The sequence below is a fragment of the Leucoraja erinacea genome, chromosome 5 (assembly GCF_028641065.1).
Source record: "Leucoraja erinacea ecotype New England chromosome 5, Leri_hhj_1, whole genome shotgun sequence".
Taxonomy (NCBI): Eukaryota; Metazoa; Chordata; class Chondrichthyes; order Rajiformes; family Rajidae; genus Leucoraja; species Leucoraja erinaceus.
In genome coordinates, this window is record NC_073381.1 from 92,595,262 (window position 1) to 92,619,993 (window position 24,732).

The 24,732-nt window shown below is 48.0% G+C and overlaps 1 protein-coding gene across 1 annotated transcript in view; it reads right to left on the reverse strand.

Annotated features, from left to right (window-relative positions):
- Nucleotides 1-1,284: 1,284 nt before the first annotated feature.
- The window catches only part of lin9 (lin-9 DREAM MuvB core complex component), a 74,047-nt gene continuing 50,599 nt past the window's right edge, over nt 1,285-24,732 (reverse strand). The window contains exons 7-15 of the mRNA XM_055636251.1: nt 22,999-23,156; nt 20,495-20,628; nt 17,845-17,964; nt 16,125-16,226; nt 13,001-13,081; nt 9,463-9,588; nt 8,133-8,315; nt 6,277-6,374; nt 1,285-4,727 (exon numbers count right to left, since the gene is read on the reverse strand). Coding sequence (XP_055492226.1) covers nt 4,622-4,727; nt 6,277-6,374; nt 8,133-8,315; nt 9,463-9,588; nt 13,001-13,081; nt 16,125-16,226; nt 17,845-17,964; nt 20,495-20,628; nt 22,999-23,156 — 1,108 coding nt within the window. The 3' untranslated portion in view covers nt 1,285-4,621. The remainder of the gene's footprint in view (nt 4,728-6,276; nt 6,375-8,132; nt 8,316-9,462; nt 9,589-13,000; nt 13,082-16,124; nt 16,227-17,844; nt 17,965-20,494; nt 20,629-22,998; nt 23,157-24,732) is intronic.

Consider the following 24,732-nt stretch of genomic DNA (forward strand, 5'->3'; position numbering starts at 1 on the left):
TATTCTGAGGGATAGGATATACATGTATTTAGATGGACAAAGGCTGATTAGGGACAGTCAGCTTGGTTTTGTACTTGGGAGGTTGTGTCTCACGAATCCGAGTTATTCGATGATGTGTCCAAAAAGTTGATGAAGGCAGAGCTATAGACGTATATATGATTTTCAGCAAGACATTTGGCATGGTAGACCGACCGCTCTGGAGAGATAGCTGAATGGATAGAAAATTGGCTTTGTGAAAGTAAATACTGATGGTGGAAGGTTGCTTTTCAGACTAGTGGTGTGCTTCAGGGTTTGGTGCTGGGCCCATTGCCGTTTGTCATCTATATCAATGATTTGGTTGAGAATGTAGAACGCACGTGGCATGATTAGCAAGCTTGCAAATGACACAAAAGTGGGTGGTATTGTAGTGAGGATGATTGCAAAAATTGCAGCAGGATCTTGATCGGTTGGGCAGGTGGGCTGAGGAATGGTTGATGGAATTTAATAGAGGGAAGTGTGAGGTGTTGAGGCATTTTGGGAAGTCTAACATGGGCAGGACCTACACAGTGAATGGCAGGGATCTAGGTATCTTGTAGGGCAGAGGGATCTAGGAGTGCAAGCACATAGTTCATTGAAAGTGGCATCACAGGTAGACCGGGTGGTCAAAAAGGCTTTTGGCACATTGGTACTGAGTATGGATGTTGGGAGGTCATGATGCAGTTATACAGGACATTGGTGAGGTCACATTTAGAGTATTGTGTTCAGTTTTGGGCACCGTGTTATTGGAAAGATGTTGTCAAGCTGGATAGGGTGCAGAGAAGATTTAAGGATGTTGCCAGTACTCGAGGCCGTGACCTAAAGGGAGAGGCTAGGATTCGACACCTTAAGGGTCCGTCCCACTTGCCGATTTTTTCGGCGGCTGTCGGCATCAATGACTGACGTATTAAGTCACCGAGAAAGTCGCGGTGTGATGACGTTTTGACGCACGGTGTTTCCTCAAGCTTTGCAACTTTTTTTTTGTCTCCGCTGGATTTTGAAATGTTCAAAATTGTTCGTCAGTCTCGGAAAAAATCGCCGTGGGACAGGCCCTTTAGAGTGCATGAGGGGCGATATTATAGAGGCGTGAGAGGAATAGATTGGGTAGACAGAGCCTCTTTCCCAGAGTAGGGGAAATCGAGATCCAGAGCAGATGGGTTCGGGGGGGTGGGGGGGGGGGGGGGGGGGGGGGGGGGGGGGGGGGGGGGGGGGGGGGGGGGGGGTGGGTGGGGGGGGGGGGGGGGGGGGGGGGAGATTTAATTTAGGAATCTGAGGGGTAACCTTTTCACACAAAGGGTGTTGGGTGCATGGAACGAGCTGCTGGAGGAGGTAGTTGAGGCTGGGACATTTAAGATAATTTTGGATGGGTCTTCTTATCGAGTCCACACACAAGATTAGAAGTTGTTCAGCCAGAGCTGAACACACTTCTCGGCATCTGCACAATGGTTTTGGATGGGTACATAGATAGGAAAGGTTGAGGGATATTGGCCAAATGCAGGCAGGTGGGACTAGCGAGGATGGGACATGTTGGTTAGTGTGGGCAAGTTGGGCCGAAGGGCCTGTTTCCACGCTGCAAAACTCCATAAAATGGGTAATGTCATGGTGAAGATGTTTATCAAGAAATCACAGTGGGGTCTTGAGCAATTGAGTCAGAGAGCCGAGAATTGGCAAATGGATTTTAATTCAGGTAAGTGCGAGGTGTGGCATTTGGGGAAGTCAAACCAATACAGGAATCACAATGTATGGCAGGGCCCTGGAGAGTGACTGTGGCAGAGCAGAGTTTAGTTTGCTTTGTTGTCACGTGTAGCGAAAAATAGTGAAAAGGATCGAGGAGTCCCCAAAAGTAGCGTCACAGGTAGATAGGGTTTGGCATGCTGTCCTTCTTCAGTAAGGACACAAATATAGAAGTTGGGAGTCGTACAAGATCTTGCTGAGGCTGCACTTGTAATATTGTCTTCACTTTTAGCTGCATTGTCATAGGAAAGATTTCATTACGCTGGAAAGAGTTCAGAAAAGATTAACGAGGATGTCACCAGGAATCAAGGGCCTGAACGAGAAGGAGGGGTTGGGCAGGCTAGGATTTTATTCTTTGTAGTACAGGAGGCTGAAGAGTGATCTTATAGAGGTGCATAAAAACATACAGGAAATAGATCAGGTGAATGCACAGAATCTTTTACCCAGAGTTGGGCAAATCAAGAACTAGAAGGTGAGAGGGGAATGATTTAACAGGAACCCGATGGGGCAGCCTTTTCACTCAGGGTGTTTAAGAAGGAACTGCAGATGCTAGAAAATTGAAGGTACACAAAAATGCTGGAGAAACTCAGCGGGTGCAGCAGCATCTATGGAGCGAAGGAAATAGGCTTTTCACTCAGGGTGGTGGGTATATGGAACAAACTGCCAGAAGTGGTCGTTGAGGCAGGTACAATAACAATATTCAATAGATACTTGGGCAGGTCCATGGATAGGAAAAGCTGAGGGATATGGGCCAAATGCGGGCAGATGGGACCAGTGTAGATGGGGGATCTAGGTTAGCATGCAAGCTGGGCCAAAGGGCCTGTTTCCGCGCTGTACAACTCGATACACCTCCAAACCTCAGAGGACGGTGGGAAGAGGGGCAAGATTAAAAGGAGAGGAATCCTCTGCAAGAAAATAATACTCAGTGTTAGAAGAAAAATGCCATTTTAATTATATATTATCTTTATTTATAAATATTTAAAGCTGCTTTCAATTTTATACATACAAAAGGTAACATATGGGAAAAGGCAGTACTACATACACTCATTTAGATTTAATTACAACAGTATATAGAACTATCTGGCAGAAAGTTTGGAAGAGTGCCATGGGAGAAAGATATCTATTTACATTGAAAAGTAGGACAGAAGAAGAAAAAAAATGGAGGTGCAAATACTAACCAAAGAACTTTACAAAAAACCTTTTTCAACCAAGTACAAAACCTGTTGATATCAGAAAATAATAGTTCTATTCATTTTTTGTTGAAACTTTTATAAAGTTGCCCAGGTTCCGTTTAGTGATCAAAAAAGGTTCTTTGTCGTGATTTCCCCGAAACTTACTCTTCAAACTGGAAATTTAAAAGATTCAAAACTTTACAGTAATCTACATTCAACTGGAAACATTTCATTATCTACTCTCATTACAATATGAACATTTAAACATTTTTTTTTAAAAATGACCAATTTTCAGATGACAGACCAACTCCCCTGCACAACTTGCATCCGAGGTCCCGTGCTCCAGGGACAGTGGCGGGAGTGGGGAGAATTTGGAGAGCGCGTGGGGGCGGGAGCAAGTTAATTTTACGAGGAACAGTTTGACAAGCAAAGGATAATCTACCAAGTAAGGTAGCCGAGCAAAACACAAAGTGCTGGAGGGACTTGGCGTTGCCAGGCAGCATCTGTGGAGGGAATGGACAGACGAGGTTTTGGGTAGGTACTAATGGAGATGTAGTGAGGGTGAGGGGAAGGGGTGGGACAAGACCTGGCGAGGGATTTATGGATGAATGCAGTTTTCTTCCTCTTCCTCCATCATCCCAAGCCCAAACGTCACTGTCCATTTCCTCCACAGATGCTGCCCGACCCACTGAGTTACTCCAGCATTGTGTGTTTTGCTCAGGATTCCAGCATCTGCTGTAACTTGCATTACAGCTGCTCGTCAGTGTGGGGTAGAGGATATCCAGCCTCCCCCTCCACAAAGGCACAGACCCCGCACTGAGGGGCATCTGGTTCGGGCCACTGCTCACACACATGTTGGGGTGGGGAGGAAGAGGAGAGGCAACTTACTGTGATCTCTTCCCGTCTCTCACTCAGTTCTGAGCCGGGAAAGGGATTTGGAGAGGGAGGGAGGGAGGGAGGAGGGGAGGTGATAACACAGGGGGAGAGGGGAGGCATGGGGGTCACTCCCTCTCTTGGAAGCTCGCATCTGAAAAGCCCTGGCACTCTGTGCGGTGAAGGGGGCTGAGACAGCCATTGATTGCTGTCTTGTGAAAAGCCGTGCTTGAAGGCTAAAGGTGGTGGTAGAGGACTGAAGCTGTGGACAGGGAGTGGGGGCTCTGTCACGAGGCTTGATCCACACTGGAGAAGATGGCAGCAGGGACCAGCGGCAGGGGAGGAGACTATGAGCACCGTCTAGGACTTGATGCAACCAGCACATCAGGAGGTGGGAGTCACAACATAGCTTTTTTTTTTGTGCTTTTTCTAAAAAAAAAAAAAAAACTATTTACATTTTTACATAATTCAGATCCATCACACAGTCAATCTGATACCTACCTTCAGTTTACAGGTAATATTTACACTGAGAAAGCAAGGGTAATAAACCTTTAAATGACAAAACATACAAAAATAAATCCGATTCCTGAAAAACTCAGGCTGCTGCACTACATTTTGTAATGAAAAAAGTACAGAGAGCGCGCTCGGAAATCGCTCTCTCATCGGCTTTTATTTGGCTGTACAATTGTGTTTTTATCTTTTTAAAAAAGCGCTCTCCTCTTGCCTGCCTGCCTGCCTGCCTGCCTGCCCGCGCCAGGTGAGCTCAGCACAGCACAGCACAGCACAGCTTCCTCACGAGTCCCTGGGCGAGGTGAAGGCCAGTCCCCTCAGTCCATGTCGGTGTTGTTGGCAGTGAAGGCGTGCAGGTTCCCCATCTGACTCAGGCCACTCTGGATGTGTGCAACGTGGATTTCGACATTGTTTTGGAAGCAGCTGCAAAAAGCAAGGACAGGAAGTCACGATGCAGCTTTGGAAGAGTTGTTGTAGCATTGTGTTGATGGTTTGGTTTACAGATGCAGGCCCTCCAGCCCACCAAGTCTACGCTGACCAGCCATCGCCCGTTCACACTCGTTCTATGGTCTCCCACTTTTCCCCCATCCACTCCCTATACATTTGAGGCAATTTAGAGGCCAATTAACCTACAACCCCATACGTCTTTGAGATGTGGGGTGATGAGGGGAGGATACAGGAGCGCCCAGAGGAAATCCACGCGGTGGCAGAGAAAACGAGCAAACGCCACACACGGACAGCAACCTGGGTCTCTGGCGCTGTGAGGCAGCAGCTCTAACAGCTGTGCCACCCTATTTGAAGCATTGAGTGCAGTTCTGGTCGGCCCACTACAGGAAAGATGTGGAGGCTTCGGAGAGGATGCAGAGGTGGTTTACCAGAATGCTGCCTGGGTTAGAGGGTGAGGTTGGACAAACTCGAGGTTGAAGGGAGTCCTGATAGAAGAATATAAAATTGTGAAGGTAGACAGAACCTTTTACCTCTGGGTGGAAATGTGAAAGACGATGGAGGCCAAAGCTTTAAGGTGAGTGGGGCAAAGTTTAAAGGAGATGTGCGGGGCAAGTTTTTTTTTACACAGGTGGTCCGTGCCTGGAACGTGCTACCAGGGGGTGGTGGTGGAAGCAGATATGATAGTGGCGTTTGAGAGGCATTTGGATCGGCACATTGATACGCAGGGAAAGGAGGGAAACGGATCATCTGCAGGCAGTTATGATCACGTATTGGCATAATGTTCAGAATGAACATCATGGGCCGAAAGGCCTGTCCCTGTTCTGTGAAGATGCAAGGAACTGAAGACGCTGGTTGACCAAAAAAAAAGAGACAGAGTGCTGGAGTAACTCAGCAGGTCAGGCAGCATCGCTGGAGAACATGGACAGGTAACGTTTTGGCATTGGGGCGAGAGTTGGCAGACAGAAAAAAAATTGGAAAGAATTCTAGTGATTAAGAGTGAGATAGTTGAAAGTATGACCTCCTGTATTGGGGCAAAGAGCCAGAAAATGAAGGCCAAAAGCCTGACTGTTATAGAGTTATATACAGCATGAAACAGGCCCTTCGGCCCAACTCATCCATGCCGACCAAGGTTCCCCATCTAAGCTGGCCCCATAACCCTCCATGGGCCTGGAGATTAGGAAAATGAATGAGATTTATTGAATTAAATGATTGAAAGATACAGCATGGAAACAGGCCCTTCGGCCCAACGAGTCCACACTGACCATCGATCACCCATCCACACTCGTTCTATGTTATCCCACTTCCGCGTCCAATCCCGACACATCAGGGGTAATTTACAGAGGTCAATTAACCTATAAACCCGCACGTCTTTGGAGTGTGGGAGTTAACCCATGTGGTCACAGGAGGACGTGCAAACTCCGCACAGACAGCACCCGAGGTCAGGATCGAACCCTGCATCTCTGGTGCTGTGAGGCAGAGGCACTAGCCTATTCAGCTCCACACCTGGAGTTCTCATTCCACCCACCTTACATTGGAGGAGTCTATAGAGCTCTTGATGTCATTCAACGAGTCTGTTAACGACTTGAATTCAAAAGAGTTTAAGTCCCCTCCTTCTGCCAGACACTGTGGAGAGGAAAAGAAATTAGGGTTCACTAATGAATTTCTCACTAATCAAAAACCTTTCGGCTTCTAACATATTAAAGTTCAACTTATCTGAGCTAATTTGACCTGAACTGGGCTTCCCAGCACTGCCAAATACAGTCTTTTACCTAGAGTCAGGGAATCCAGACTCAGAGGACATGTTTATGATGAGGGGCAAGATTTAATAGGAACCTGAGAGGGTCGTTCACTGAAGGTAGTGGATATATGGAACGAGCTGCCAGATGAAGGTTTAGAGGGATATGGGCCAAATGCAGGTAAATGGGACTAGCATGAATTGAGTTGAAGGGCCTGTCTCTGTGCTGTATGACGCGGTGATTAATCCCTGTGTGATGTGGATCCAGGAGGCAGCCTCTGACTTACATAGAACAGTACAGCACAGGAACAGGCCCTTCGGCCCACAGTGTCTGTCCCGAACATGATGCCGGGCTAAACTAATCTCCTCTGTATGCACGTGATCCATATCCCTCTCTGCGTCGGTGTTCCCTGCATATCCATGTCCTTTTCCAAAATCACCATTATCGTATCTGCCTCCATGTCTGGATCAAATACAATCACTATGTTGAAGAGGGACTTTCAACAAGGCATGGAGCACTAATGCAGGCAAACGGGATTAGTGTGGACGGCCACAAGGCTCAGCATTGACATAGTGGTGGTGGGCTGTTTCTGTGCTGTACCACGCTGCAAGGCCTGAATCAACGGCCTCTTCAGCAAGTTACCAATCTGTGATATTGTAGAATCACAGAGTCAGAGTCATACATCACGGAAACAGGCCCTTCAGCCTAACTTGTCCACGCAGACTAAGATAAACTCGTCCCACCTGCCCAGGTTTGGCCTTTCCAATCCACGTACCTGTCCCAAGTGTCATTTAAATGCTTTGATTGTACCTGCCTCAGCTACCTCCTCTGGCAGCTCGTTCCACACACCCACCACCATTTACCCTTCACCTTAAACCTATATCCTCTGGTTCTATTACCCTCATGATTTTATAAACCTCTATAAGATCACCCTTCAGCCTCCTGTGTTTCAAGGAATAACGTCCGGACTGCACCAACTGAGACATTTATGAGATGCTGGTTAAAACAAAATAAGACCCAAAGTGCTGGAATAACAGCAGGTCAGGCTTATCATGCACGCTACAATAATAAACCAATCCCAACAGGTGGAGTGACGGAGGAAGCAAGTCGGCCAAGGCAGCTTTTGTGGATGGAATGGACAGGTGATGTTTCAGGTCGGGACCCTTCTTCCGACAAATGTCCTCTGTCCATTCCCTGCACAGTCTGAAGAAGGGACTCGACCCAACACATCACCGATCCATGATCTCCAGAGATGCCGCTTGATCTGCGGTGTTCCTTCAGCACATTGTGTCTTTTTTTTTTGTACACCAGCAGAGTCGGGGGATACGGGGAGAAGGCAGGAACGGGGCACTGATTGTGGATGATCAGCCATGATCACATTGAAGCTCGAAGGGCCGAATGGCCTACTCCTGCACCTATTGTCTATTGTCAATGTTCCTCGATTTAACTCAATTGTCTATTTAACTCACCATAGATGTTGCCTGACCCACTGAGTTACTCCAGCACTTTGTGTCTTTCTTTTTGTAAACCAGCATCTGCATGTTCCTCGTTTCTGCGCACCACAGCTGCTGCCTGACCTGCTGAGTGACTCCGGCACTGGGCCTCTCAGTTATTTCGGGGCCGGGGCCGTGACGGTCACACTTACTTTGATCTGCAGCAGGACGGCGGTGAGCCTGGCGATCAGGTCGGTGAGGTTCTCGTTCCTGACGCTGGCCTGGCCGGTCTGCGAGCTGTTTGCCTGCCGCACCAGCTCCTGAGCCTCCTCCTCGCACCGTCTCCGCATGTCCGTCGGCTGATCCATGGGCTGCAGGCCCTGGTCGGGAGCCAGCTGTTGGCACGGCGCACACAAGAGGCAACGTTAGACGCCAGAAATCACCGTCCAGAGATCAACAACGACCAACAATATGCGCAACAGGCAAGTCAAGCGTACAAAATCAAGAGGGGAACATACAGGGTGAATGCAGAGTCGTTTACCCAGGGGCTGGGAATCAAGATCCAGAGGTGATATGTTTGAAGTGAGAGGGGAAATATCTGATAGGAACCCGAGGGGCAACTTTTTCCACACATAGGGTGGTGGGTGTATGGAGCGAGGAGTTAGTTAAGGCAGATACTATAACAACATTTAAAACACATTTGGACAGGCACATGGATAGGAAGGGATTAGAGGAATATGGACCAAATGCGGGCAGGTGGGACTAGTGTAGATGAAGCATGTTGGTTGGCATGGGGTAAGCTTGTTCTTTTTACAGAGGGTGGTGGGAGCCTAGAACACACTGCTGGTTGGTGGCAGGTCAGATAATGGTGGTTAACCAGCTTTTAGATGGGCACATGGATATGTAGGGAACGGGGGGAGGGGGTGGATCACATGCAGGCAGCGGAGATGCCAATTTAATTTGGCATCAGGTCCAGCACAGACATAGAAGGTCAAAGGGCCTCTTGCTGTTCTATGTACCATTCCATGATCACAGGCTTTTGGTTTAGAAACATAGAAAATAGGTGCAGGAGGAGGCTATTTGGTCCTTCGAGCCTGCACCGCCATTCAATATGATCATGGCTGATCATCCAACTCAGTATCCTGTATGGAGCCTTCTCTCCATACCCTCTGATCCCTTTAGCCACAAGGGCAACATCTAACTCCCTCTTAAATATAGCCAACAAACTGGCCTCAACTACCTTATGTGGCAGAGAATTCCACAGATTCGCCACTCTCTGTGTGAAAAATGTTTTTCTCATCTCGGTCCTAAAAGATTTCCCCCTTATCCTTAAACTGTGACCCCTTGTTCTGGACTTCCCCAACATCGGGAACAACCTTCCTGCATCTTAACGTGTACAGGGGCATCTAGGTGAGAGTGGGCAGGGGAGTGCAGCAGAAACAAAAGCAAAGGAATACACATGCATGGGGGAGCGGGAGATGGGGAGCACAGACATCTGGGGTTGGAGGGTACTACTAGCAAGCAAGACTACAAAGCACTCACCTCATAACAAAACTGCTGGACTTTATTCAACACCTTGTTCAGATCCTTGTTGAGCTGCTCCAATTCTAAAACAATGGTCGCATACCGTTTCTGAAAGTCTATTCCAATGGAGGCAGAGTAGGATTTCTAATGGAAGGAGAGAAGACAGCTAGTCACTTCCTGGCCTCAGTGGGCCCTGTATTATCCTTTACACCAGCTCCTGGAGGGAGAGCTGGCAGGGAGGAGAACATTTACTTTCATTAATCACCAAATCCCAGTGACCACTGGGACTCGGTTAGAATGCAGGAACACAGGAAGTGTAGATGCTGGAACCTTGAGTAAAACACAAAGTGCTGGAGTAACTCAGCAGGTCAGGCAACATTGCTGTTGAAGGAAAGGATAGTCTGAAGACCCAAAACATCGTCTGTCCATTTCATCCACAGAGAGGAGATACAAAGAGCTGGACCAGCACAAAAGGTTGGGCGGTATCTGGGGAGGGAATGGAGAAGTGACGTTTTGGGTCGAGACCCATCTTCAGGTTAATGAATCTGAAAAGTCGGAAGAAAGGCCCGTGACCTGAAACACCACCTGTCCATCTAGAGAAGGTGGCTGAGCTGCGGGGTTCCTCTAGCACGTTTGTTACGCTTCTCCTCACACTCTTGGAACACCCACCAAGCCTGCCTTCAACAAGCCACTGTGGTATTCCTACTCCCTGCCTGCTGACTACAGGGCCATTCATCCCAGCCTGATGGAAGTGCGCCTATCAAATTTACGGTGGCGCAGCGGTAGAGCTGCTGCCTGGCAACGAATGCAGCGCCGGAGACTCGGGTTCGATCCTGACTACGGGTGCCGTCTTTACGGAGTTTGTACGTTCTCCCCGTGGGTTTTCTCCGAGATCTACGGTTTCCTCCCACACTCCAAAGACGTATAGATTTATAGGTTAATTGGCTTGGTAAAATGTAAACATTGTCCCTGGTGGGTGTAGGATAGTGCTAATGCGCGGGGATCGCTGGTCGGCGCGGACACGGTGGGCCGAAGGGCCTGTTTCCGTGCTGTATCACTAAATTAGTTCCACCTCATTCAATCCCTACAGCCCTACAAATCTCTCCAGGACTTGAGGGCCTGGCTAAAGGGAAAGGTTGGGCAGGCTAGGACTTTATTCCTTGGAGCTCTGTAGGCTGAGGGGTGTTCATATAGAGGTGTATATAGTCATGAGGGGAATAGATAGGATGAATACAGAGTATTTTTCCCAGGGTAGGGGAATGAAGAATGAGAGGGCAGAGGTTTAAGGTGGGGGAGGGGGGGAAGATTTAAGAAGAACCTGAGGGGCAACTTTTTCCAAGCAGAGGGTGGTGGATGTCTGGAACGAACTGCCAGAGGAGGTAGTTGAGTCAGATACTTTGACAGCATTTATAAGACACTTGGAAAGATAAGGTTTAGAGGGAAATGGGTTAAATGTAGATGGGGCATTTTGGTCAGCATGGACGAGTTGGGCTGAAGGGCCTGTTTCCTGCTGCATGACTCTTTGACTAGCTCTGACTAAGTATGGAGTGACATATTTTGGAAAGCATGGCAAGCAGCAGAGCGCTGGGGAGAGCGGTTGAACAGAGGGACCTTGTGGTACAAGTACATAGTTCTCTAAAGAGGGTGCACAAGTAGAGAGGATGGTGATGCTTGCCACCATCAGCAGAGGCACCGATACAAGAACTGTCGTCATGTTTACAGTACAACAAACTGCTTAGCCTGCGCACGGTGCTGCCTACTGTTCTGGACGCCACTTTACAGGCAAGGTGCTTCTGCTAGAGGTTGGTAGAGTTGCTGCCTCACAGCACCAGAGACCTGGGTTCGATCCTGACCTCGTGTGCTGTGTGTGTGTGTGTGTGTGTGTGGTGTGTGTGTGTGTGTGTGTGTGTGTGTGTGTGTGTGTGTGTGTGTGTGTGTGTGTGTGTGTGTGTGTGTGTGTGTGTGTGTGTGTGTGTGTGTGTGGTGTGTGTGTGTGTGTGGTGTGTGTGTGTGTGTGTGTGTGGGGTGTGTGTGTGTGTGTGTGTGTGTGTGTGTGTGTGTGTTGTGTGTGTGTGTGTGTGTGTGTGTGTGTGTGCGTGTGCGGGGTTTGCACGTTCTCCCTGTGACCGTATGGGTATCCTCTGGGTGCTCCGGTTTCCTCCCACATCCCAAAGACGTGCGTGTTTGTAGGTTAATTGGCTTTTGTAAATGATCCCCTAGTTTGTAGGGAGTGGGTGAGAAAGTGGGATAACATAGAACTAGCGATCACCAGTGTGGACTGTAGGTGATTCAAAAGGATTTTTTTCCTGGAATGGAAGGGCCGAGTTAACGGAGAGATTGGAAGAACAGTCTCGTTTCCCTGGAGCGGAGGAGGCCGAGAGCTTTATAAAATTACAAGGGGCATAGGTAGAGTATCTGACCAGGGCCTGTCTCCCATGCTTGGGTGAGAGGGAGAATGTATAATGGGGATCTGAGGGGTTAATTGTACACACAGAGAATAGTTGGTATCTGGAGTAAGTTGCCAGAGGCAGGAATAATAATAACATCCAAGGATTGAGAGTGGATTAGAGGAATATGGAATGAATGCGGGCAAGTAGGATTAGTGTGGATAGGCACGATGGTCAGCATGGATGCGGTTTGGTGAAGGGCTTGTTTCTCTGCTGCACAACTCAAATAGAAGCAATGAATAAGCAATTTGTGTAGGAAAGCGGTGTTGAAGGTGAAAGTTCCCAAAGTGGAAATGTCAAAGACTTGCTTGTAGGTGAAAGATTAAATGAGAATTGCGGGGCAAGTTTTTTTTGTTTTATTTTTACACAGAGGATGGTGGGTGCCTGGAGTATGCTGCCAGGGGCGGTGGTGGTGGAGGCAGAGATGATAGTGGAGTACAAGAGGCTTCTTGTACACCACTATATATGCAACATATAAGATTGTTAAGGGCTTGGACACGCTAGAGGCAGGAGACATGTTCCTGAGGTTGGGGGGAGTCCAGAACCAGGGGCCACAGTTTAAGAATAAGGAGTAAGCCATTTAGAACGGAGACGAGGAAACACTTTTCCTCACAGAGAGTGGCGAGTCTGTGGAATTATCTGCCTCAGAGGGCGGTGGAGGCAGGTTCTCTGGATGCTTTCAAGAGAGAGCTAGATAGGGCTCTTAAAAATAGCGGAGTCAGGGGATATGGGGAGAAGGCAGGAACGGGGCACTGATTGGGGATGATCAGCCATGATCACAATGAATGACAGTGCTGGCTCGAAGGGCCAAATGGCCTACTCCTGCACCTATTGTCTATTCTAGATAGGCACATGGATATGCAGGGGATTGAGGGATATGGATCAGATGCAGGCAGAGGTGATTAGTATAACTTGTCATAATGCTCAGCATGGACAATGTGGGCTGAAGGGCCTGTCCCTGTGCAGTACTGGATGGCAGAGCAGACATGGACATGAGATTGTACACACTTTCCTTGGACTGTGAACATCTAAAAGATTAGTTGCCAAAGTTTGGAGGAAACACAGATAATCGGCATCAAGTCACAACCAAAAGCAAGAAGATTCTTTACCAGTTTCTCCGCGTCAGTGTTCATTTCTTTCAACTGTTTGATGTGTTCCTTCTTGATCATGAGTATTTTGGATAGTCTTGTCTAAGAGGAGAAGGAAAGGCAACAGGATATGCATGAGTGTGAAAGGAACCAGCTGAGAGTGCAGGAGGCACTTTGCTGCACAAGTAATGGCTTGTAAGATATTGCCAGTAACCCAGGCCAGTGCACAACTGATTGATGGAATCACCATAACCAACTTACCAAACAAAGGTTGCCGTGCGGTTTAGGTCTATTATTTCACATGTACCAAGGTACAGTGAAGAGCTATGTTTTGCATGCTATCCAATCATCAGATAAAACTATGTATGGATACAACAAGTCAAACTCAAGTACAATAGGTAGAGCAGAGGGGACAAAGCTGTTCCTGAGTCTGGTGGTGCGCGTTTTCAAGCTTCTGTACCTTCTGCCAGACGGGAGCGATGGAGAAGAAGGAATGACCGGGGTGGGACAAGTCTTTGATTGTGTCGGCTGCTTTCCCAAGGCAGCGTGAAGTGTAGATGGAGTCGATGGTGGGGAGTCTGGTCTGTGTGTGTGTGACGGACTGGGCTACATCCACAACTCTCTGCGATTTCTTGCGGTGTTGGGCAGAGCTGTTCCCAAAGCAGGCTGTGATGTCACCCGACAGTGTGCTAACTACGGAGCATCTGTAGACGTTTGTGGGAGTCACCGACATGCTGAATTGCCTCTGTGTCCTCAGCGAGTAGCGGAGTTGGCGTGACGTCTTGGCTGTCGCATCCACGTGGTTAGTCCAATGCGGCAACCCTTCCACCTGACCCGAAACGTCACATAGCCACGTTGTCTAGAGATGCTGCCTGAGCCGCTGAATTACTCCAGCACTTTGTGAAACGTCACCTAGCCACGTTGTCTAGAGATGGTGCCTGAGCTGCTGAGTTATTCCTGCACTTTGTGAAACGTCACCTTGCCATGTTCTCCAGAGATGGTGCTTGAGCCGCTGAGTTACTCCAGCACTTTGTGTCGTTTTGTTTGTAAACCAGCATGCTTACATCTCCTGCTTATCTAAATACGCGAGTGTTAGGAGAGTGTCTGCGTCACTTGTGTACTCAGGCAGCACGTTCCTGAGGGGCCGGAGTAACCTTTACATGAGAAGATATTCACACACAGTACGTCAAAAAATAAAATCATTTGTAGCCTACTGCTCATTGAAGGCTTTTGAAACTGGCGGTTTGCTCCAGTGCCGGCTAGAGGGGAGAGCATTGTTGAAGGTCCCTGGCTGCAGCCTCATCTCAGTTAATCACACACTCTTCACAGCCGGAGGTTAATGCTTCAAATTCCTTAGTATGCACATCTCTGAAGATCTGTCCTGGGGCCCAGCATGTTGATGCAATCACTAAAGCCCATCAACCCCTCTACTTCCTTAGACGATCGAGGAGATTGGGCATGTCGATGGACATCAGATGTACAGCAGAGACCATAATGATTGGTTGCATCATGTCCTGGTTCGGCAACTCCAACGCCCTGGGATGAAGGAGATTACAAAAAGTGGCGGACACTGCCCGGGTCCATCACGGTTACTCACCTCCCCACCATCGAATACATCTACAGGCGGCTCTGCCTCAAAAAGGCAGCCTGCATCATCAAGAGACCCACAGACCCACACCATCCTGCCCACACTCTCATTTCCCCCCGATCATCGAGAATGTGATACAGTAGTCTGAAAACCGTGCCCACCAGGTTCAGGAACAGCTTCTTCCCTTCTTCAACACTGCACAACACTAACCATCCTCAGTAACTATGACCTTCCATGGACTTTATATTTGATTGCACTACTGTTTTCAGTTTTGCATTATTATGGTTATCTTGTATTACGGATCATTAATTTATTATAATTTGTATTATTATACATTATTCTGTGTGTTATTCTGTTAATGGGCCCATAAGCTGCAGCAAGTAAGAATTTCATTTGCCAGTACATATGACAATTAAACACTTGACAATACTTGTAGGATCACTCTCTGTGACTTGTCCCACCCCGGTCATTCCTTCTTCTCCCCGCTCCCGTCCGACAGAAGGTACAGAAACTTGAAAGCGCACACCACCAGATTCAGGAAGTGCAGCAGGCAGTGAAGAAAGCGAATGGTATGTTAGCATTCATAGCAAAAGGATTTGAGTCTAGGAGCAGGGAGGTTCTACTGCAGTTGTACAGGGTCTTGGTGAGACCACACCTGGAGTATTGTGTACAGTTTTGGTCTCCAAATCTGAGCAAAGACATTCTTGCCATAGAGGGAGTACAGAGAAGGTTCACCAGACTGATTCCTGGGATGTCAGGACTGTCTTATGAAGAAAGACAGGATAGACTCGGCTTGTACTCGCTAGAATTTAGAAGATTGAGGGGAGGGGGATCTTATAGAAACTTACAAAATTCTTAAGGGGTTGGACAGGCTAGATGCAGGAAGATTGTTCCCGATGTTGGGGAAGTCCAGAACAAGGGGTCACAGTTTAAGGATAAGGGGGAAATCGTTCAGGACCTAGATTAGAAAAACATTTTTCACACACAGAGAGTGGTGAATCTGTGGAATTCTCTGCCACAGAAGGTAGTTGAGGCCAGTTCATTGGCTATATTTAAGAGGGAGTTAGATGTGGCCCTTGTGGCTAAAGGTATCAGGGGGTATGGAGAGAAGGCAGGTACGCGATACTGAGTTGGATGATCAGCCATGATCATATTGAATGGTGGTGCAGGCTCGAAGGGCCGAATGGCCTACTCCTGCACCTAATTTCTATGTTTCTATATGTTTCTCGGGATAGCTTCTTCCCCTCTGTTGTCAGGTTTCTGAACACCCCTTACATAGGGAAGACAGATCGAATGGCGGAGTAGACCCGATGGACCTAATTCTGCTCCTTTATCTTAGGACCTAATTACATACAATGTATGTCTACTACATTTCCGTAACAAGTCACTAAATTAATTAAAAACTGAGAGCGAGGCCATTCCTTGCTCCCATTCTCCAGGCAGGATTCCTGTCCCCCACATACCCCTTTCTAGGTTTGATTTATAAGCCAAATACAATTTATGAAGTGAACAAATCCATTAACGTTACGGGCGGATACACAAGGAAAGAACACTTACCACCTGGATGAGGAATTCTATAGGGAACCCCCCAAGTGTGTCTCCATCCGTGGCCGATAGTTTGCTTTTCCACGGTGACTGACCCAAAAGTGGATCGTTGTCCTGCCAAGGAGAGATCGAATAAGGCAATGTCACAAAGCAGTGGCAATGGCAGCCAGCAGGATAACCGAGCGGCACACTGGCACAGCTGGTAAAGCCGCTGCCTCACAGTGCCAGAGAACAGGGTTCGATCCTGACGTCAATGCTGTTTGCGTGGAGTTTGCATGCAAGATAGATAGAACTATCTGAGATACACCCGAGATACACAACTGAAGATGCGTCTGATTGGTAGCAAAATCACCTAGTGGTCACCCCCAAGAATACCGGGTGTCAGTTGTGGTGAAGAACCCTAGGGATTGTAACATCCAGTCCTACTAATCAATACAAAATGCTGGAGTAACTCAGTGGGTCAGGCAGCATCTCTGGAGAAAAGGAATAGGTGGCGTTTCGGGGCTGAACCCTTCTTCATAAGAAGTCTGAAGAAGAGCTCTGACCCAGAACGTCACCTAGTCCTTTTCTCCAGAGATGCTGCCTGACCCGCTGAGTTACTCCAGCATTTTACATCTATTTTCGGTATAAACCAGCATCTGCAGCTCTTTCCTACACATGGAATTTGCACGTTCTTCCCAGTGATTGTGGGGGTTTCCTCCGGGTGCTCCGGTTTCCTGCCACATCTCAAAGACGTGCGGGTGTGTGTGGATATTGGTCCTCTGTAGACCGCCCCTAGTGTGCTGGCAATGGATGAGAAAGTGGGATAACATAGCATTAGTGTGAAAAGGTAATCGATGTTGGGTGTGGACTTGGTGGGCCGAAGGGCCTGTTTCCTTTCTGTAATTCTCAATGATTCAATGACTCATCTTGAATAAGGTGGATTTTTCAAGGCAGACGTGCTGGCAATTATTTCCAAACCCGTAGGCTTGGGAGGGGTTTAAAGACTTAGTCGTAAGAGGCAATGTGTGATCGTTCCACTGGGGTTATCAACATCTTGGATGGTCTGAGAATCTCCTAGAACGAGAAGGATAGGTCCCAACATCCAGAGGCCATGATCTCACAATAAAAGGTCCTTTAGAAAGGAGATGAGGAGGAATTTCGTTAGTCAGAGGGTGGTGAATCTGTGGAATTCTTTGCCACAAATGGCTGTGGAGGCCAAGTCAATAGATATTTTTAAAGCGGAAATGAACAGATACTTGATTAGTGTTTAAGAAGGAACTGCAGATGCCGGAGAATCGAAGGTACACAAAAAAGCTGGAGAAACTCAGCGGGTGCAGCAGCATCTATGGAGCGAAGGAAATAGGCGACGTTTCGGGCCGAAACCCTTCTTCAGACCTGAAGAAGGGTTTCAGGCCGAAACGTTGCCTATTTCCTTCGCTCCATAGATGCTGCTGCACCCGCTGAGTTTCTCCAGATACTTGATTAGTATGGGTAGTAGGCAGGAGAATGGGGTGAGAGGGAAAGATCGATCAGCCATAATTGAATGGCGGAGTAGATTTGATGGGCCGATTGGCCTAATTCTGCTCCGATGACATGAACTTGCTCACGGCAACAACCGTTTCCGTTGCTGCCACTGAACTCCCCCCTCAGCTCAGTACAATCCCTGTCAGCGCCGTCAGTTCCTGCCCAAAGGTACAGGAAGATCTTTCAATCATTCAGTGACCGCAGTGAGGTGAAGGCAGCAACGTACCGTGATGGGCGATTGCCCGCTGGTAGTGTACGGCAGTCGGGGTGGCGTCAGGTAGTATCTGGACGGTCGCTGCTTCTGTGCAAAGGCGGTGATGGGCATGGTTTCGTGCGTCTCGTTGCTCTGAAAAAGGAGAGAGATGTAACAATTAGGATCGTCATCTCAGCTTCCTTTACAAAATGCAATCACAGTTTACAGCCAGAGTCGTGTACGAGGTGGTTCGCAGTGTTCACTGCCCAGTCCATCATCTACTCTGACCTTCCTTCTATCGAGGGGATTTATCGCAGTCGCTGCCTCAAAAAGGCTGGCAGTATCATCAAGGACCCACACCATCCTGGCCACACACTCATCTCCCTGCTACCTTCAGGTAGAAGGTACAGGAGCCTGAAGACTGCAACGACCAGGTTCAGGAATAGCTACTTCCCCACAGCCATCAGGCTATTAAACCTGGCTCGGACAAAACTCTGAACATTAATAACCCATTATCTGTTATTTGCACTTTATCAGTTTATTTATTCATGTGTTGTAGTCAATGCCTACTATGTTCTGTTGTGCTGAAGCAAAGCAAGAATTTAATTGTCCTATCAGGGACACGTGACAATAAACTCACTTGAACTTGAACTTCTCTAAAGTAGTTTGCTGGCTTCGACACTGTGCAAACAAGCCTACATCCCAACATAGATCCAGGAACTACACAGTGTGGTGGGCATTGCTCACTCCATCACGGGTACTGAACTCCCACCCATCCAAGGTTATCTACAGGAGGCGCTGCCTCAAAAGAGCATTTCATATCAACAAAGACCCCCACACCACCCTGGCCCACACTCATCGCACTGCTAACATCGGGAAGAGATACATGAGGATGGAAACCATGACCTCCAGGTTCAGTTTAGTTTATTGTCACATATACAGGTACAGTGAAAAGCTTTTGTTGCGCACTAACCAGTCGGTGGAAAGACAATACATGATTACAATCGAGCCACTTACAATGTTGTACATGATAAGAGAATAATCTTTAGTGCCGGGTAAAGCCAGTTAAGTCAGATTAAAGATAGTCCGAGGGTTAACAATGAGGTAGATAGTAGTTCAGGACTGTTCTCGAGTTGTGGTAGGATGATTCAGTTGCCTGATAAACTGTCCCGGAATCTGGAGATGAGCGTTTTCACTTTTCTATACCATATAACCATGTAACATTACAGCACGGAAACAGGCCATCTCGACCCTTCTAGTCCGTGCCGAACACGTATTCTCCCCTAGTCCCATACACCTGCGCTCAGACCATAACCCTCCATTCCTTTCCCGTCCATATAACTATCCAATTTATTTTTAAATGATAAAAACGAACCTGCCTCCACCACCTTCACTGGAAGCTCATTCCACACAGACACCACTCTCTAACACTTTTGCCCGATGGGAGAAGAGAGAAGAGGGAGTGGCCAGGGTGCGACTTGTCCTTGATTAAGCTGCTGGCCTTGCCAGGGCAGCGTGAGGCATAAATAGTCAATGGAAGGGAGGCTAGTTTGCGTGATGGTCTGGGCTGCGTCCACAATTCGCTGCAGTTTCTTGCGCTCTTGGATGGCTCTGTTCCCAAACCCAGCTGCGATGCATCCTGATAACATGCTCTCTATGGCGCATCTGTAGAAGTTGGTGAGAGTTGTTGGGGACATGACAAACCTCCACAGCCTTCTAGGGAAGTAGAGGCATTGGTGTGCTTTCTTGGTCGTCGCTTCAATATGGGTGGTCCAGGAGATGTTGTGGGTGATATTGAATTTGAAAGTTTTCAACCATCTCTACTTTGATGCCGTTAAGGGGTATGTGTATTGATTCACTTCCTGAAGTCGATCACTATCTCATTTGTCTGGCTGACATGAGAGAAAGGTTGTCGTCTCATCACCAGGTCACGGGGTTCTCGATCTCCTTCCTGTACTCCGTCTCCTCGTTATTTAATATCCAGCCCACGATGGTGGTGCTGTCTGCGAATTTGGAAATTGAATTAGATTTGTACATGGCTAGACAGTGGTGGGTGTACGAGGAGTAAAAAAGGGGGCAGAGAACACATCCTTGTGCAGCACCAGTGATGAGGATTATTGGAGTGGAGGATGATTTGTCCCCTATCCTCACTGATTGAGGTCTGTTGGTCAGGAAGTCGAGGATCCAGTTGCAGAGATGAGGCTGTCTCCAACTCCCCCGAGTTTGGTGATGAGCTTGGACGGTATAATAGTGTTAAATGCAGTGGTTTATGAATAGGAGTCTTATGACGATGTCTCTCTTATCCAGGTGTTCTAGGGTTGAGTCTAGGGCCGACCAGCGATCCCCGCACACTAACACGACCCTACACACAAACACTTTGCATTTACACCAAGCCAATTAACCTACAAACCTGTACGTCTTTGTGGAGTGTGGGAGGAAACTGAAGATATCGGAGAAAGCCCATGCAGATCAAGGGGGGCACATACAAACTCCGTACAGACAGGACCCATAGTCAGGATTGAACCCGGGTCCCTGGCACTGTGAGGCAGCAACTCTACCGCTGCACTATCGAGTTTTTGCATTTTATTTTATTTGTTGCACTTTTATTCCTTTAGATCCTAGCTCCAAGACTTTGATACACACCTCTCACACACTAAAAGATACTCTGGCATTATCTACTTACAAGAACTTCATAGTCGGGCACAGTGTGCGTTCCAAGCCCCGTCCGGTCAAACGTGACTCTGTAGGTTGCGTTAATAGTGTCGACTGCGTCTATTTGTCCCGTAAACAAGCCGTCGTGATCACCTCGAAGTCGTGCTGGAAGAAAGAGAAACTGATCACAACTTGAATGAGGATAAGCCACCAAATATATTCCTTTTGTCTCAACAACCTGATACTTGCTACAGAAAGCCTACCATCAGGTTACATCACAGCTTGGTTTGGGAACAGCTCTGCCAATGTCAGCAAGAAACTGCAGAGAGTTGTGGATGTAGCCCAGTCCGTCACACACACAGACCAGACTCCCCACCATCGACTCCGTCTACACTTCACGCTGCCTCGGGAAAGAAAGCAGCCGACACAATCAAAGACTTGTCCCACCCCCGGTCATTCCTCCTTCTCCCCGCTCCCATCGGGCAGAAGGTACAGAAGCTTGAAAGCGCGCACCACCCGACTCAGGAACAGCTTCTTCCCCTCTGTTATCAGGCTTCTGAACGGCCCTTCCATAAGCCAGGGTACCGTCCGTTTCACCTCTACCCCATTGTGGACATTGGACTTTGTCTGTGGAACTGGTGCGCTACAATGCTGAGAACTATATTCTGCTCTCTGTATCTTCCCCTTTGCTCTACCTATTGTACAAATTTGACTTGGCTGTATTTACGTATCTATTTGGATATTTGGATTACTGATCTATTTGGATATTACACTAGCACTATCCTGCACACTAGGGACTGTTAACAATTTACAGCAGCCAAGCAGCCTACAAACCTGCACATCTTTGTAGTGTGGGACAAAATCAGAGCATGGATTCCATGTTCCAGACCAGCCGAGTCCATGTGGACAACATCAGCTGCCTTACCCTCATCAATCATCCTCGTCACAGCACCTGTTACTCCAGCATTTTGTGTCTGCCTTCGGTGTCAACCAACATCTGCAGTTCCTTCTTATACAGACCATTGAACCACTTTGTCCATGCACACCAACTTGGCATTCTGGGCTAGTCCCATTTGTCTGCATTTGTCCATCTAAACCCTAAAGGGCCTGTCCCACGAGCATGCGACTCCATGCGGCAAGCGCGACCTAAAGCCCGCAGCCGCCTCGACGCCGTACGCACGGAGGTCGAGTGAGTGACGTGAAGTTCGAGCGAACTCCGACGGACGTATGGGCCAGCAGGCCGTTGCCACGCGGAATTTTTGAACCCGGTCAGTTTTTCGGAGCCCCGCGCGATGTCGGGACCAGCTCCGCACAACTCCATATGGCTCCGGCAATCGAAGTGGAATCGGCCCCGCGAGGCCGTACGGCTCAAGCGACTACGTTAGGTCGCGCTTGCCGCATGTAGTCGCACGCTGGTGGGACAGGCCCTTTACTGTTCACATATCTGTCCTTTAAAAGTTGTCATTGTATCCGCCTCTGCAGCTTCCTTTGGCAGCTCATTCCAGATACTGACCACCCTCAGTGAAAAAAAAGTTGGCCCCGCCATCCTTCATAAATCTCTCCTTAACCATGAAGGACTTTCACGTGACGTGGACTGGGCAAGCAAACGGATTGCAACTGTGGAGAGAAGGAATTCCTAAAGTGTTCAGCACATTAAGGAAGCAGTCTGGTAACAGGCCACATTAGATCTAGCATTGTTTGAGGAGAAAGACTTTATTGAGGATATCTTCTTTAAACGTTGCACCTCTCACCTTAAAGTTATGCCTTCTAGAATTTTATATTATCCTCTTTAGTCAGAGGGTGGTGAATCTGTGGAATTCGTTGCCACAGAAGGCTGTGGAGGCCAAGTCAGTGGATATTTTTAAGGTAGAGATAGATAGATTCTTGATTAGAACGGGTGTCAGAGGTTATAGGGAGAAGGCAGGAGAACAGGGTTAGGAGGGAGAGATAGATCCGCCAAGATTGAATGGCAGAGTAGACTTGATGGGCAGAATGGCCTAATCCTACTCCTATTCCTAATGACATTATGGAAAGATTATGGCCGTCTCCCCTATCGATGGCTCTAATGATGTTATAACACTTCTATAGGTCTCTCCTCAGCCTCCAACGATCCTAGTTTGTCCAGTTAATCCCCTCTAATCCAAGTAGTATTCTGGAAGACCTCTTCTGTACCCTCTCCATATCCTCCCTGTAAGTGGGCCAGAACCATAGTTTCTGGATTAGGTTTATTGTCATGTGGACTGAGATACAGTGAAAAGCTTTGTTTTGGTTGCTATCCACTCAGATCAGAAATATTATACATAAATAAAATCAAGTCAAACTCAAGTACAACAGGTAGCGCAAAGGGGGAGATACAGAGTGCAGAATATAGTTCTCAGCATTGTAGCGCACCAGTTCCACAGACAAAGTCCAATGTCCGCAATGGGGTAGAGGTGAATCGGACAGTAGCATAGCTTACGGAAGGGCCGTTCAGGAGCATAAGGCTCTGATGAACTAATTTTGCACATGGAGCACTAGTCTCTTGAATTGACTTACCAGTAACTTTTGTCCCTATAACTAGTGGTAACGGGATTTCGTCTGGGAGGTCTTTGTACTGGGACAGCTCCGTCACTTTCCTCTGCTGCAGGACTCTGATCTTCTGTCGCTTGTGTTGCAAGGCAGACCGCTCCTCCGCAAAGAAAGCTGCCGAACAGCTGCGGCACAGGAGAGAGTGTTACCACTATGCAGGCGGTGGGCCTCCAGCTCAATGGCACCAGTCGCTCGGGTATCACACGCACCAGTCTCATTACAGGGTGTAGCCTAGTGCGGGACCTCAGGGTGACTTTCATTCCCACAGTGCCAGAGTAACTCAGCGGGTCAGGCGGCATCTCTGCGGGCATGAATAGATTTAAGACGGGTCCCGACCCGAAACTATCCATGGCCTCCAGAGATGCTTCCTGACCAGGTGCGTTACTCCTACACTTTGTGTCCTTCTTTTATTAACATCTGCAGTTTGTCCCACAGGTCTGTCATCCAGGCTACTATTCAGCCACATAGTGCCCAGTGAATCTGCTCAGAGATATAAACAAAAGCATCCACTTTAATCTATTTCACATCCTCTTTCCATCTCCTTCATTTATTTGTATGTAATATCTTTTGCATCGTTGATCCCTCCCAGCTTTTCACTCATTTTATCTTGATTGAAAGATTTACAGCATGGAAACAGACCATTCGGTCCACCGGGTCCATGCCAACCATCGATCACCCGCTCACACCAGTTCTATTTTATCCCACTTACTCATCCACTCCCTACACACGAGTGGCGGTTTGCAGAGGCCAATTGACTCGCCAAGCCCGCACGTCTTTGGGATGTGGGAGGAATCCGGAGCACCCAGAGAAAACCCACGCGGTCACGGGTAGGACGTGCAAACTCCACACACACAGACAGACACAGCATCGGAGGTCAGGATTGAACTCGGGTCTCTGGCACTGTGTGGCAGCAGCTCTTACCAGCTGCGCCACTGTGTGAGCCCCTACCCTTAAGGATTGGACAGGCTAGATGCAGGAAAAATGTTCCTCATGTTGCGGGAGTCCAGTTTTATAATAAGAGGAAGGCCATTTAGGGCTGAGATTTTCACCCAGAGAGTTGTGAATCTGTAGAATTCTCTGCCACAGAAGGCAGTGGAGGCCAATTCGCTGGATGTTTTCAAGAGTGTTATATTTAGCTCTTCGGGGTAAAGGAATCAAGGGATATGTGAAGAAAGTAGGAACGGGGAACTGATTTTGGATGATCATATTGAATGGCGATGCTTGCTCAAAGGGCCGAATGGACTATTCCTGCACGTATTTTCTATGTTTATACCACGGTGTCTCCACAAGTGCAGATAAATCACGAGAGGAATAGATCGGGTAGATGCACAGTCTCTTGCCGAGAGTAGGCAAATGAGGACCAGAGGACATAGGTTTAATGTGAAGGGAAAACATTTAAAAGGAATCTGAGGGGTAACCTTTTCACACAAAGGATGGCGGGTGTATGGAACTGCCAGAGGAGGTAGTTGAGGATGGGACTATCCCAACAGTTAAGAAACAGTTAGACAAGTACATTGATAAAACAGGTTTGGAGGGATATGGACCAAACGCGGGCAGGTGGGACTAATGTAGCTGGGGCATGTTGGCTGGTGTGGCCGAGTTGGGCCGAAGGGCCTGTTTCCACACTGTATCACTCTATGACTCCAAATCAAGATAGCAGCTCTCATTCAGAATGGCATGGAGGGGCTGCTGGATGATTGT